Below are 12503 nucleotides of genomic sequence, written 5' to 3' on the forward strand. Positions count from 1 at the left end.
TGCACATTATCTCCTTGCTAGATTAACATGTCTCCTTAGACATAAAGTGGAGAATTTGGAATCAGCTTGAGGGGCCATCTCAGTTCATGGTTCTTTGTCAAATAATTTGAGGAAACTTAAGAGGAGAATCTATGTTTCTATGTTTTGCTGTCCAATGTTCAATACCTTTACTAGAGTAGGAACTTGATAAGTACTTATCAAGTTAAAATTAACATTGTGTGCACAAGAAGTGGGTATAATATTATTGTGGCCTTATGCGCTAAGGCAAACGATTTAAACCAGTGGTTCTCAACCTGTAGGTTGTGACCCCTTTGGTGGTCAAACGACCCTTTCACAGGGGTCGCCTAAGACCATCCTGCATATCAGATATTTACATTATGATTCATAACAGTAGCAACATTACAGTTATGAAGTAGTAACGAAAATAATTTATGGTTGGGTCACAACATGAGGAACTGTATCTAAAGGGGCAGAAGGTTGAGAACCACTGAAAACTATTATGCACCGAGGAAAGCTTAAATATCTCTTTATGAGCCACTAAGACTACTAGGCATCTGTTGAAAAGATTGAGGCAGATTGACATGTACCAATATGGCACAGTCTCCAAGATATGATAAGTGAAAAAAGTGAGACGCAGAATGATGTGTAATAAGTAAGTTAGAAATATAGTTTGTAATTTAAAAAGGTGTGCCTGTATAATGTGCAGAGAATATTTCTAGGAGGATACGAAAGAAGTTGGTAACAGTAGTTGTTGACTAGGAGGGAAACTGGAGGACTAGGACAGAGATACTGGTGGTTGATAAACTAACTCTCTGGAGATTTTAAAAAAGCTCCCATTTATAGAGTTAGATTATATCTGTGGTGTAACTACCCGCATCATGGGCAATTTCAAGCGAACAATGGTTTAACAATAGGCTCATAAAATTGGCTTCAAAGCACACCACTAGACATGGGGGTGGGAAGGTGGCCTACTTTCCATTGTCCACCCTTTGGTACAATTTTAACTTTTGATGCCATACTTGGACTGACTATTTAAAATGTCGCAATAAACTTTAAATTTGAAAAATGATCATGCTGAGATTGCTGCATTCCTTTGTCCTTTTCTTCTTCAGGAGAGTCTTGGTTTTTCTTTCTTGAGAGTACTTATTCTGCTACCAGAACTCGTTCAGGAGACCTATCAGTGCAGTCTTGTACAAAAAAACAGTTACTATTTGTAACCCCTTTATTTGTAGGAAAGTGCAGAGCTGCAGGAATGTTCTGGCCAGGAATGAGCCATCGCCAAAAGCTGCTGCTAGTGCAGCCAGGACACACAGCTTACGCACAAAAGCCTGGCTTCCTAGAGGCTGTGTGGGTGTGTGGTGCCTCCTGGTAAGAAAGTGACCATGCTACACAGATGCTTTTCTGTCACAGCAGCCCACCTGGCAGGGAGCCACTGCAGCAGAATACCTCAGCAACATCCCTGTCCTCAGCCTGCCAAAGTGAGGCCCAGCCAGGCTAGGGAGGAGACCTTGGCACAGCCAATCCAAAAGATTCCTTCTCAAATTATGCTAAAAGCTGTGTGGCATCAATATCCAAGGCTGGCTTTTGTTCACAACTGGGTTCAGTGTGTTTCTGAGAATTTGTGTCTCCACCCTAATTTTAGCCTTTGCTTTGTCAAACTACCTCCAACCTATTCTTCAGTTTTTAACCAAAATATTTCTTAGACTGTTTTCTCTAAGCTCAAGTCTGACTCTGCCCTTATTAATCACTTACTCCACTTCCTGATCGATAGACTGCAATGCCTGTCTCATTTATAGGCATATTCCCCAAACTTTGCATAGTGTCTGGCACTCAATTAGCCATTCAATGAGTGCTGGTTGAATGAATGAATGAATGAATGAATGAATGAATAAGTTATAAAACCATCAAAGGACATGCAATATAAGGAACATTTTATTTGGAGAGATTTTGAACATTAGCTTCATTTTCAATTAAGGCGGTAACATTCTTCCTGCAAGCAGATGGAAGAGAATCATCGGAGGCTACATTAAGTGCAGAGTATGATAAAACCAACCACTTTGCATTCAGATGCCACAGAAGCCACACATTGGCTTCCTGAGCCCACTGCCAAGGAACAGATATGGGGTGATATTTCCAATTGCTTTGAGAAATAGCTAAGTTCCATGACATACCACCGCTAAAGAAGATACCTCACTGATGAGCCCTTTCAGCACTATAGAGAAAGTCTAGCATTGGTTCACAATGTCCTGTTGTTTTTTAGCTTTCAGTAGCTTTACATGAAATTGTATAACCTATTAGGTTTGCTCAAATTCACACTGTCCCTTTGGTTTTATTTAGAAATTCTTTAAATACCCAGTAAATTAGATCTTTGTAAAGCAACTTAGCCAGTTCTCATCCAGTTTGACATATGACAAGGTATGGGTAGGGGTGTGTGTGTGTGTGTGTGTGTGTGTGTGTGTGTGTGTGTGTGTGTTGGTGTTGGGGGGTAAGCTGGGATCCCTGTTCATTGGCACATATTGTCCCTTGGGAGTTTGGGGGTTGTAAAAAGCTTTTACAGTACCAAAAAAGTAAACATTGATAATATGGCCTGGCAGCAGATACATTAAGATCTCAGAGCAAATTAAAGCAGAGCAGGATTGTTTCCACTCCCCAGATATTTAGGCATTCCATGATAACTAGGTCTAATATGCAGCGCTCAGGACATGGAGGGGCAGCACCAAAGGATAGATAGATGCTTTTTTTTGTGGCTTCATGTTGGCCCCTGGTGGTTTGCTGCTCAATTCCATCCTGCTTGGATCTAACCAAGAGCATAATATTAAAGGTGTTAGAAACAAAACAAAACAAAAAATAAATAAAAATGTTAGATCTGGTATGAGCACAAATCTTAGGGTAAAAAACAGAGGGTTCCTACTGGCTGAAAAGAAAACTAAAAACTGATAACAAATGGGACCCTAGTTCTGAGGAAAAGCTCTGATTATGAGTCTTACTTTCCTACAGGTTCCTGGAGACTATTGGGACCCCAGTAGCCTGACTGATTTGTCAGATGCTCCAAATGGCCCAGAGGCAGGAATGGTCTACAGCGGTGGGTCACGGAAAAGGCACAGTTCTGAGAGGGTGGATAGCGAAGTCACAGGGAAATAGAGTGAAGGAGAAGGGGAACAGAAAGAGAGGCTTGTCACAGATCAAAGGCTGGCCTCCAGAAACAGGTTTTGGGACGGGTTTGATGATTCTTTCTGCTGATCCTCACCTTAAACAAAAATGCAGCCAAATTAAGCTGGTTGAAAGACTATATTAAAATTAATAACACTGCAGCTTCTATACTTGACTAATGGCAGGAAGCAGGAATGGTACCAGGAAAATAAGTTCTTTTTTTCTCTAGATTTTCAAAGAAGCAATAAATTCAATGGTAAAAAAAATATTTTTAAGAAATTGGATCTTTTGCAAAGAATGAAGCACTTTTTGTTAAATACAGGAGAGGCTACCTGGCTGAAAAAATACACCACTTTTTTGGAATCTTGTATGATGTCACCAAGTTGAAAAGTTTGGAATGGCTTGAATCATCTCTGTGCTTCCTAGGAGCATCTAGCGCTGAGCAGTCAGGTGTGCCACCTCCAGCCCCACTCCACTGGGCTTTACACCCTCTTCATTCCTTTCCCCATGAGGCAAGCAAACACTGTCATGACCATTTTGGGGTTCACTTCAACCAGGTCTTCTGGAAGGGCATACACTCTTGCTCCAATTTTTCGGGCCATAGAGATGGCATACCTAAAAGGGAGAAAGCAAGGATAATGAGAAGAACCAGAGCAACAAAGTATGAAGGGGACCCTCAGGATATTGGTATAATCATTCTATGCCGTACACTACTGCAAGCTATATATAACACAAAGCTCACTCCTGGTATGGTTAGAGCCAGTCACTGACATCCTCTCACTTTTATGGGCAAATCTTGGCTTGATAAAACTCCTGATTCCATCAGACTTGCTGTCTACTATACCAAATGTATTACTTGTCCTTAGATATTTTCCTAGCTCCTGCCACTTTGGATGCTTTCATCATGAGTATTTTCTTGGGCTATATAGCAGTAGAAAAAAGTCCATCAAACTGGACAAGAATGTGTGCTAGGAAAAGTTAGCAGTCTGTATTTCAACTACAAAAGTTTACAGACTATATTTCAATACTTTGACCTTACAAATCAATTATTTTATTCCTTGTTCCACTCCAGTTCTTGTGCACATATACATGTATTTATTTATGTTGCAATAACATTAGAATAGCCAGAGTTTTATATTATACATTTTCCACATAAAATGATCATAGATGCATCAGAACATTTTTGCTCTATTTATAGCTATAGAAAGATAATTAGCTTAATCTATTTTCAAATGTGCCTACATTACTACCTGTCACTTCTTTCATTCACTTTGTTTATTATCTAGTAACTTACAATGGCTACTCCAGAGATTCTCCATTCTTCCCAAGGCCCCATCACTCCTCCTGTTCCCCTAAAATAACTTTATTTTTACTTTATGGATCAATTAAATTAGAGTACCAGGCTGGGGTAGCCCCCATTCTTCTTGTCCATCTCTCAACCAATTCCTCTATATTAATTATTAATGAAATAAATGTGTCTTCCATTATAAAATATAAAGAAAAAATAGAGCTTCAAAAATCATGCACAACCTTGCCACCATAACATTTTTAAGATTTTTTTATAACTCCTTTTACCCATTTTAAAAGTAATTTTGTATCTTGCCCTTGTAGGATAGTGGTTAGGAGCCTGGGCCTTGAAGTCAGACTTTGAATCTTAGCAGAACCACTTAATAATTGTAAAACTTTGGGCAAGTTCCTTAAACCTAATCATATCCATCTTGAACATCTAGACTCAAGCTTTTTTTGAGGTAAAAAAAAAAAATTCTGGGTTTCATACATTCTGGGTGTTCTTCCCTTTACTTGGAGTGTTTTCTTATATCCTTCCCTGTCTAGCTCCTTCTTACTTGTACTTTTAGTCCGTCTCAGCATTGATGTCATTTGCTCTGCAGAGCTCCCATTTCTTTTCTGTCTCCTTCATAGCACCCTGTACTCCCCCTTCCATACCACCCATCACACTGTATTGTAATTGTCATTTAATTATTTATCTTCTCTTCATTATGTTGTGCTAAACATCAGCATACCAGAAACACAGGTCCCCACTTCCCCAAATTGGGATCAGAGAGGACACTGTTGGGGTTGAATTGTGTCCCTCAAAAAGGGTATGTAAAAGCCCTCTACCCTAGGACCTCCGATTCTGACCTCATTTGGTAATAAGGTTTTTAAAGATGTAATTAGTTAAGATGAGGTCATATGGGAGTAATGTGGGGCCCTAATACAATATGACTTGGTGTCTTTATAAGAACAGTGGAAGAGACACAGACACACACACAGAGGGAAGATAACCATGTGAAGTCACAGACACAGGGAAGAAGGCCATGTGAAGATGGGGGCAGAGATTGGAGTGATACATTTACAAGCCAAGGCTTGCTGGCCAAGGCCAGAAGGCAGGAGAGGGGTATGGAACCGACTTTCCCTCATAGCCTTCGGAAGGAACCAATACTGCTGACACTTGATCTTGGATATGTACCCTCTACACTGCGAGAGAACAAATTTCTTTGAAGTCACCTTGCTTGTAGGTATTTTGTTATGGCAGCCCTCAGAAAGTAATACAAGCTTTTCTGAGAAAGGTGCTTCTCTAGAGTAGAGGTCAGCAAACTTCCCACAAAGGACCAGATAGTTAATATTTCAGACTTTGTGGGCTTTGCCACAACTAGTCAACTCTGCCATTGTAGCAGGGAAGCAGCTATAAAAATATGGATAAATAAGCACAGAGGTGTTTCAATAAAACTTTATTTATAAAAGCAGATGACAGGCCAGACTATATAGTTGTCTGCTGACCCCCACTCTATGTGGTAAAGCAAATGGCAATTGCTTCCAAGCAGGAGAAGGCTCTGATCTTGAATCCCATCCCCTGCCCATTTGTATACATGGATTTTCACAAAAAGGGTGTTTGTATTTGGGCCTGCCATATACAAACTAAATAAAGTGTCCTATAATTATGATTAGAAAATTGGTTTTATGAAAATATAAGGCTGCTTATCAATTGGAAGAATACACTTGCTTTTTGTCTTGCTCTCTCTAATCCCAGGAGACATAAAACTACTATTGCACAGTCCTATCTAATAAAAGAGAAACATGGTAATTGGCATACGACCGCTACCCTTCCCATTGGCTAATCAGCGAGATATGCAAATTAACTGCCAGTCAAGATGGCGGCCGGCAGCCAGGCAGCTTGAAACTAACATGAGGCTTGCTTGCTTCAGTGACGGAGGACTACAACGTTCCCCGCCTGCCTTGCCGGCCTCAGAGCCTGCAGTTTAAGAAACATTGTAATGAATATAGAAGCTAAACAAAACCCCAGAAACCTGCTTTCAGCGAGCTGGGATCTCAGAGCTGGAGTTGATACAGAGTTTCGATTATAGAACCGAAACAAACCAGATACCTGCTTTCAGGAGCGGAGGCCTAAGAGCTGGAGCCTCAGAGCTAAAGCTGGCCCAGAATTTAAAAAAAAAAAGAAAAAAAGGAGCATTTGGGAGCTTCCGTCATCCGCCAGCCTGAAAACAGCCCTCAGCCCCTCACCCAGACTGGCCAGGCACCCCAGTGGGGACCCCCACCCTGAAGGGTGTGTGACCAGCTGCAAACAGTCATCATCCCCTCACCTAGGCTGGCCAGGCACCCCAGTGGGGACCCCCACTCTGATCTAGGACACCCTTCATGGTAAACCAGCCAGCCCCACCCATGCACCAGGCCTCTATCCTATATAGTAAAAGGGTAATATGCCTCCCAGCACAGGGATCAGCGGAGCCGAGAGGCCTCCCGGCACCGGGATCAGTGTGACAGGGGGGAGATCCCCAACCCCCTGATCGCCCTGCAGCTCTGTGTGTGACAGGGGGCGGGGCCACAACCTCCCTATCCACCCTGCTCTGTTCCTGACAGGGGAAGGTGCCCCAACCTCCTGATCAGCCCTGCTCTGTGCCTGATACGAGAGAGCTCCCCAACCCCCTGATCGACCTGCGACTCTGTGTGTGACAAGGTGCGGCGCCCCAACCCCCCCCACCCCCCACGGGCCCTGCTCTGTGTGTGTGACAGGGTAGAGCCATAACCTCCCCATCGGCCCTGCCCTGAGTGTGAGAGTGGCGGTGCCCCAACCCCCTGATCGGCCCTGCTCTGTGTGTGACAGGGGGCGGTGCCCCAACTCCCCTATCGTCCCTACTCTGTGAGTGACGGGGGGGAGCTCCCCACCCTCCTGATGGGCTCTGCTCTGTGCATGACAGGGGGGAGCTCCCAACCCCCTGATTGGCCCTGCTCTGTGCGTGACAGGGGGTGGCGCCGCAACCTCCCCATCGACCCTGCCTTGAGTGTGACAGGGGACGGTGCCCCAACCCCCCAATTGGCCCTACCCTGAGCGTGACTGAGGGTGGCATCACAACCTCCCAATCCTCCCTGCTCTGTGCATGACAGGGGGCGGCGCCCCAACTCCCCAATCGGCCCTGCTCTGAGCCCGACCAGGGGCTGCACCTAGGGATTGGGCCTGCCTTCTGCCACCCGGGAGCAGGCCTAAGCCAGCAGGGCGTTATCTCCCAAGGGGTCCCAGACTGCGAGAGGGCACAGGCTGGGCTGAGGGACCCCCCCTTCCACCCCGAGTGCACAAATTTTTGTGCACCGGGCCTCTAGTATCTAAAATAATGATGACGGGACACAACAAGTCACAAGAAGAAAAAGCATCAGTAGTGAAACTAAAGTGTTTGCAGAAAGGCACAAACAATAGACTTTATAGGTATCCAGTGGCCAGTTGGGTCCTTCCCTCTCTGACCTCAGGTCTATTTACGTACTTTGCATTGTTGAGTTTCTCTTCATCGTTCAGGTTCTCTGTCTTCAGAAGGTCATAGTTAATGGAACCCGGTTGAATGGCGTCGATGAGGTCCAGGACAGGCAGACTGGTACTGATCCTCGGGTCCTGCACACAGAACGATGGGCTTTATCAGTGCGCTCCCAGGCTACTTTCATTTCGTTCAAGGGAAGTGGGTGGTTCTTTCCTCTTAAATATAAAATACATACTGCTGGTCTGGAAAATGCAACTGTGTTGCACATTAATTGTAGTTTCAAATCAATTGCAGTTTCAGTAGAGGCATTAGTGACTTCCTAAGTAGCTCAATAAACAGAGGAAACCTATTGTATACCAACACGCGGGAGCCATTCTCAAACAGCGTGTGAATGAAAGTAAGCACAACTAGAGAAAAGCAGAGAGGTTGAAATGTTTACTGTAACTACTGGTATGAACAGAAGAAGGAAAGATTTGATAAAAAAAAAAAATCAAGAAGGAGAGACCAAAGATGCTAGGAGAAACCTTGCTTCATTCTGGGGGATATCCTGGAGGTGATGGGCAGGGATAGTGACAAGGGCTCAGTTGGACAGGAGTTTCAGTAGATGCTCATTTCTTGGAGACCTCAAGGAAACAAAAGAGTCCATAGGTCCAGGGAGACAGTGTTGGCAATTATGTGATTAAATGAAATGACAGTAACTAATATTTGTTGGTGTTTCACAGTTTGCTCAGCATTTTTTTTAAAAAATAATTGTAGGTTGAATTTTCTTCTCTTCTTACAATAATTATTTTTTTCACTTTTTTATTGAATTTATTGGGGTGACATGGTTAATAAAATTATATAGGTTTCAAGTGTACAATTCTACAATACATCATCTGTATTGTATTGTGTGTTCACCACTCCAAGTCAAGTCTTCATCCATCATCATTTATCCCCCTTTGCTCTCTTCTATCTCCATTACCCCGCTTTCCCTCTGGTAATCACCATCATGTTGTCTGTGTTTACAAATTAAAAAAATTTTTTTTGCTTAATCCCTTCACCTTTTAAAATAAATTTTCTCACTTGTCACCACAGATATAGGTACCTGAATTTAATTTACAGTGAGTAAAGGAAGTTTCTGAGGTTAAGTAAGTTGCTGATAAGTGGTGGAGCTGGGATTTGAACCCAGGTATTCTGACTCAAAACCCAGGTCTCTTTCTTTAGCATTTGTAAACGTTTTGATGGTCATAGTAATGGTTAAGTGACCTACAGATACACTGCTTTGCAACCTCACCCACAGATAAAAGACACTTTCTCCTCACTGATGGACCCTCACCTGCAATCACTAGCATTAACCTCAGGAGTTACTTGAGCTTCAGGTTCCTCACTTATAATGTGAGAAAAACCATAAAGCTGACTTCACAATGTCTGTGAAGATGAAATGAGACATTAAAAACAAGGAGCCCTGGTACTCAGAGAGCATTCCATATGGGGCAAGCCCTTCTCCTTTGCTCTTCTCCACCACCTTTCCAACTATCTTTCTTTCACCAGCCTCCATACCTTCACTCAGCAATTCAGACTGAACGGTAAGGTGGAGGGGGCACAGAAAGGACTGCTATGTGTGATGAACTCACTGGGACTGGGCACTCCTGGTACAGCCCAACCTTTCTGCCCTTTCTGGTAGGAGGAGATTTTACTTTTTTTCTTGATTTTGAAGCAGAGGATTGGTATCATGATCAACTGCCTCACTGAACCTGTTAATACAACTCCAAAGTGGTCCTTTCTCCAAATATTGACCTTTAAACCAGAAAAATGTAGATAAGATGGCATAGATATTATAATATGGATCAAGTGTATAGGTCCCTTGAGGAAGGATCCTGTTAATGTATAAAACATGAGCTAAGAAATTTAATAAAAGATAATGCTATTATTATTAATAAAAATGGGGTTTGGATACAAGTACTCAACTGCTTTTTTCTCAGAAAATACTGCATGGGAGATCTTTTAGCATTTTATATTTCACCATCATAATGTTAACAATCTGAATCATGGAGCTGTGCACATTTTAAGAATATTATCAAAACATGGTCTCACTCATATGTGGAATCTAATGAAGAACATAAACTGATGAACAAAAATAGACCCAGAGACATAGAAGCATCGACAGACTGTCAAACCTCAGAGAGAAGGCAGGGGAGGGAAGTGGGGGAGAGATCGACCAATGAACTCATCTATATTAATAAAAGGGTAATATGCTAATCAGACCAGGCCAACCAGGCATCTTCCAGTTGTCCAGTCCTCCTTCTGGACATAGACACTGTGGCAGAGGGCTGAGGCAGAGGTGGTTAGGGGTGATCAGGCCAGCAGGGGAGAGCATTTCGGGGCTATCAGGCTGGCAGGGGAGGGCAGTTAGGGGTGATCAAGCAGGCAGGCAGAAGGGCTAGGGGTGATCAGGCAGGCAGGCAGGCAGGTGAGTGGTTAGGAGCCAGCGGTCCCAGATTGTTAGAGGGATGTCTGACTGCCGGTTTAGGTCTGATCCCCCTAAGGGTCCCAGATTGGAGAGGGTGCAGGCTGGGCTGAGGGACCCCCCTCCCGTGCTCAAATTTTGTGCACCAGGCCTCTAGTATGCATATATGCATAATCCACGGACACAGACAATAGACTGGTGAAGACCTGGGGTGGGGTGGGTGCGAGGTGGGAGAGGTCAATGAGAAAAAAGGGGGCATATGTAATACTTTCAACAATAAAGATTAAAAAATATTATCATATTTGTTATTACTTTATAAGAACAAAACCTAAAATGTATGTAAATATGATTGGTTTTTAAAATTAATTATTACAGGAGAAAGTGACAAGAAATTTGTCAATGAAATAGCTATGAACATCAAAACAATAATGGGTCATTCTGCAAAATCAAAATTGGAGGGGAACCTGAACTACCTCACACTTAAAGTCACTTTAAAACAGATAGAAAACAATAATGATAAGCATGGAGCTCAGGTGGTCATGAGCAGTAGACTAAGAATTTTACCTTGAAACTAGAGATGGATGAACGTTTCTCTGCTTCCTTCAATGTTTCATTTACCCAGTTGACAATAATCTCATCATTGACCTTCTGCCCACCTCCAATTTCTTCCAGAATATTCAGTGTGTACCTGAACAAAAATCAAGAATGATTTTTTGGAAAAAAAGTTGCTAAATATTTCAATATCACAGAAAGTAGCTAAGGTAGAAAATATCTTTTCTTTCTAGGTATGTCACAAAAGATAGCCTGGACACCATTACATTAGTGGGGGATGGGGGGGGCGGAATATATATATATATATATATATATATATATATATATATTCTTTTTAAGATAACTTAAAATATAACTTTATGACTGTTAGAATGAGATGCAGAGCAAATACCTCCTAAGCACTGTCATTGCTTCTTGGGTCGGAAGAGAAGGCAGATGAGAAGAGAAACAAGGGAAGGGAAATGATGCAAAAGATCTGAACCAGTAATGCTTTGCTTAAAGGAACCATAAACAAAGAAGGAAAAAGTCAATATTAGAAAGGCCCAAGTAGCCAACATATTAAATATACATATGTAAAAGAGTTTCCTTCTTATATCATAGAACAGAAATGTTAGGAATACCTCAAAGTGAAGGTCATTTTAAAGTAGAAAGCAAAGTTAAGCTCCACTCTGAGAGTAAGAATCACCTTAGAATGTTATAAGAATTGGTTTTGTTTGTGAAACTTATTAGGAAGCTTCAAAGCTCTTAACATTTCAGGGAACAGATAAGACTCACCATTCCCTAAGGCAACTCCCTCTGAAAGGTGAAATACACAGAAGAAAGCCTAGCATTTGAGCAGGTTTGTTGGCCTAAAGGTTCAGGCTTGCAGGAGAGGGTCAAATTACCCATGCAAAACTTTCAGGGCTAGGGTTTCAGTGTGTACTGTTCACTCTGAAACTCAAGTATCCTGCCATTGTCTGGAGGGAGGGCCTACTCAAATGAGGTCACCCTCCAGTTGGTTGCCTAGGATTGTGTACACAATCCATCGGGTGTACTTTCCCAATTACTGATTCTATGGAAAACACAATTTTCCCACAATTTCCCACATGGCTTTCAAGTTTAATCTCTGAAATAGGAGTGATGCCCTGCTTCCTCCAGGTTACGGCATCTTTTCACCATTGTAGCCGGGAGGAAAAGAGTTCCTGCAATTATATACAAGGCGGGGCAGAAATAGGTTTATATTGGAGAGTATGTGAAATACAGAGTTTATTCTTGTATTATTATTATTTTCCATACAAATAATTATAAACCTACTTTTTTTGCTCCACCGTGTGTGTGTGTGTGTGTGTGTGTGTGTGTGTGTGTGTAATTATGTTTACCAATCTGGCATCAAAGTCATCTCAAGTATACCTCTTTAAACACCCCAAAATCAACTGTCTCCTCTTCATTCTGCTTCTCCTCCTCATAGAATTTCCCTTCTGAAATACAGTTCTGGTCATGTCATTTAAAGTGACATGGCTCAAAGAATATAGGTCAAATTCCTTAGAATGGCACATACATGAGGTCCTTCATAATTTGGCCTTGGTATCTCTTTTCAATGAACCTCTTATTTC

General features: G+C 42.3%; 1 protein-coding gene across 1 annotated transcript in view; it reads right to left on the minus strand.

The window, feature by feature from the left end:
• Window positions 1-1910: 1910 nt before the first annotated feature.
• Window positions 1911-12503, minus strand: part of LCP1 (lymphocyte cytosolic protein 1) — a 66172-nt gene continuing 55579 nt past the window's right edge. The window contains exons 14-16 of the mRNA XM_081084950.1: window positions 10924-11047; window positions 7923-8047; window positions 1911-3765 (exon numbers count right to left, since the gene is read on the minus strand). Coding sequence (XP_080941076.1) covers window positions 3633-3765; window positions 7923-8047; window positions 10924-11047 — 382 coding nt within the window. The 3' untranslated portion in view covers window positions 1911-3632. The remainder of the gene's footprint in view (window positions 3766-7922; window positions 8048-10923; window positions 11048-12503) is intronic.

Source organism: Myotis nattereri (genome assembly GCF_964212035.1).
Source record: "Myotis nattereri genome assembly, chromosome: 2".
NCBI classification, from domain to species: Eukaryota; Metazoa; Chordata; class Mammalia; order Chiroptera; family Vespertilionidae; genus Myotis; species Myotis nattereri.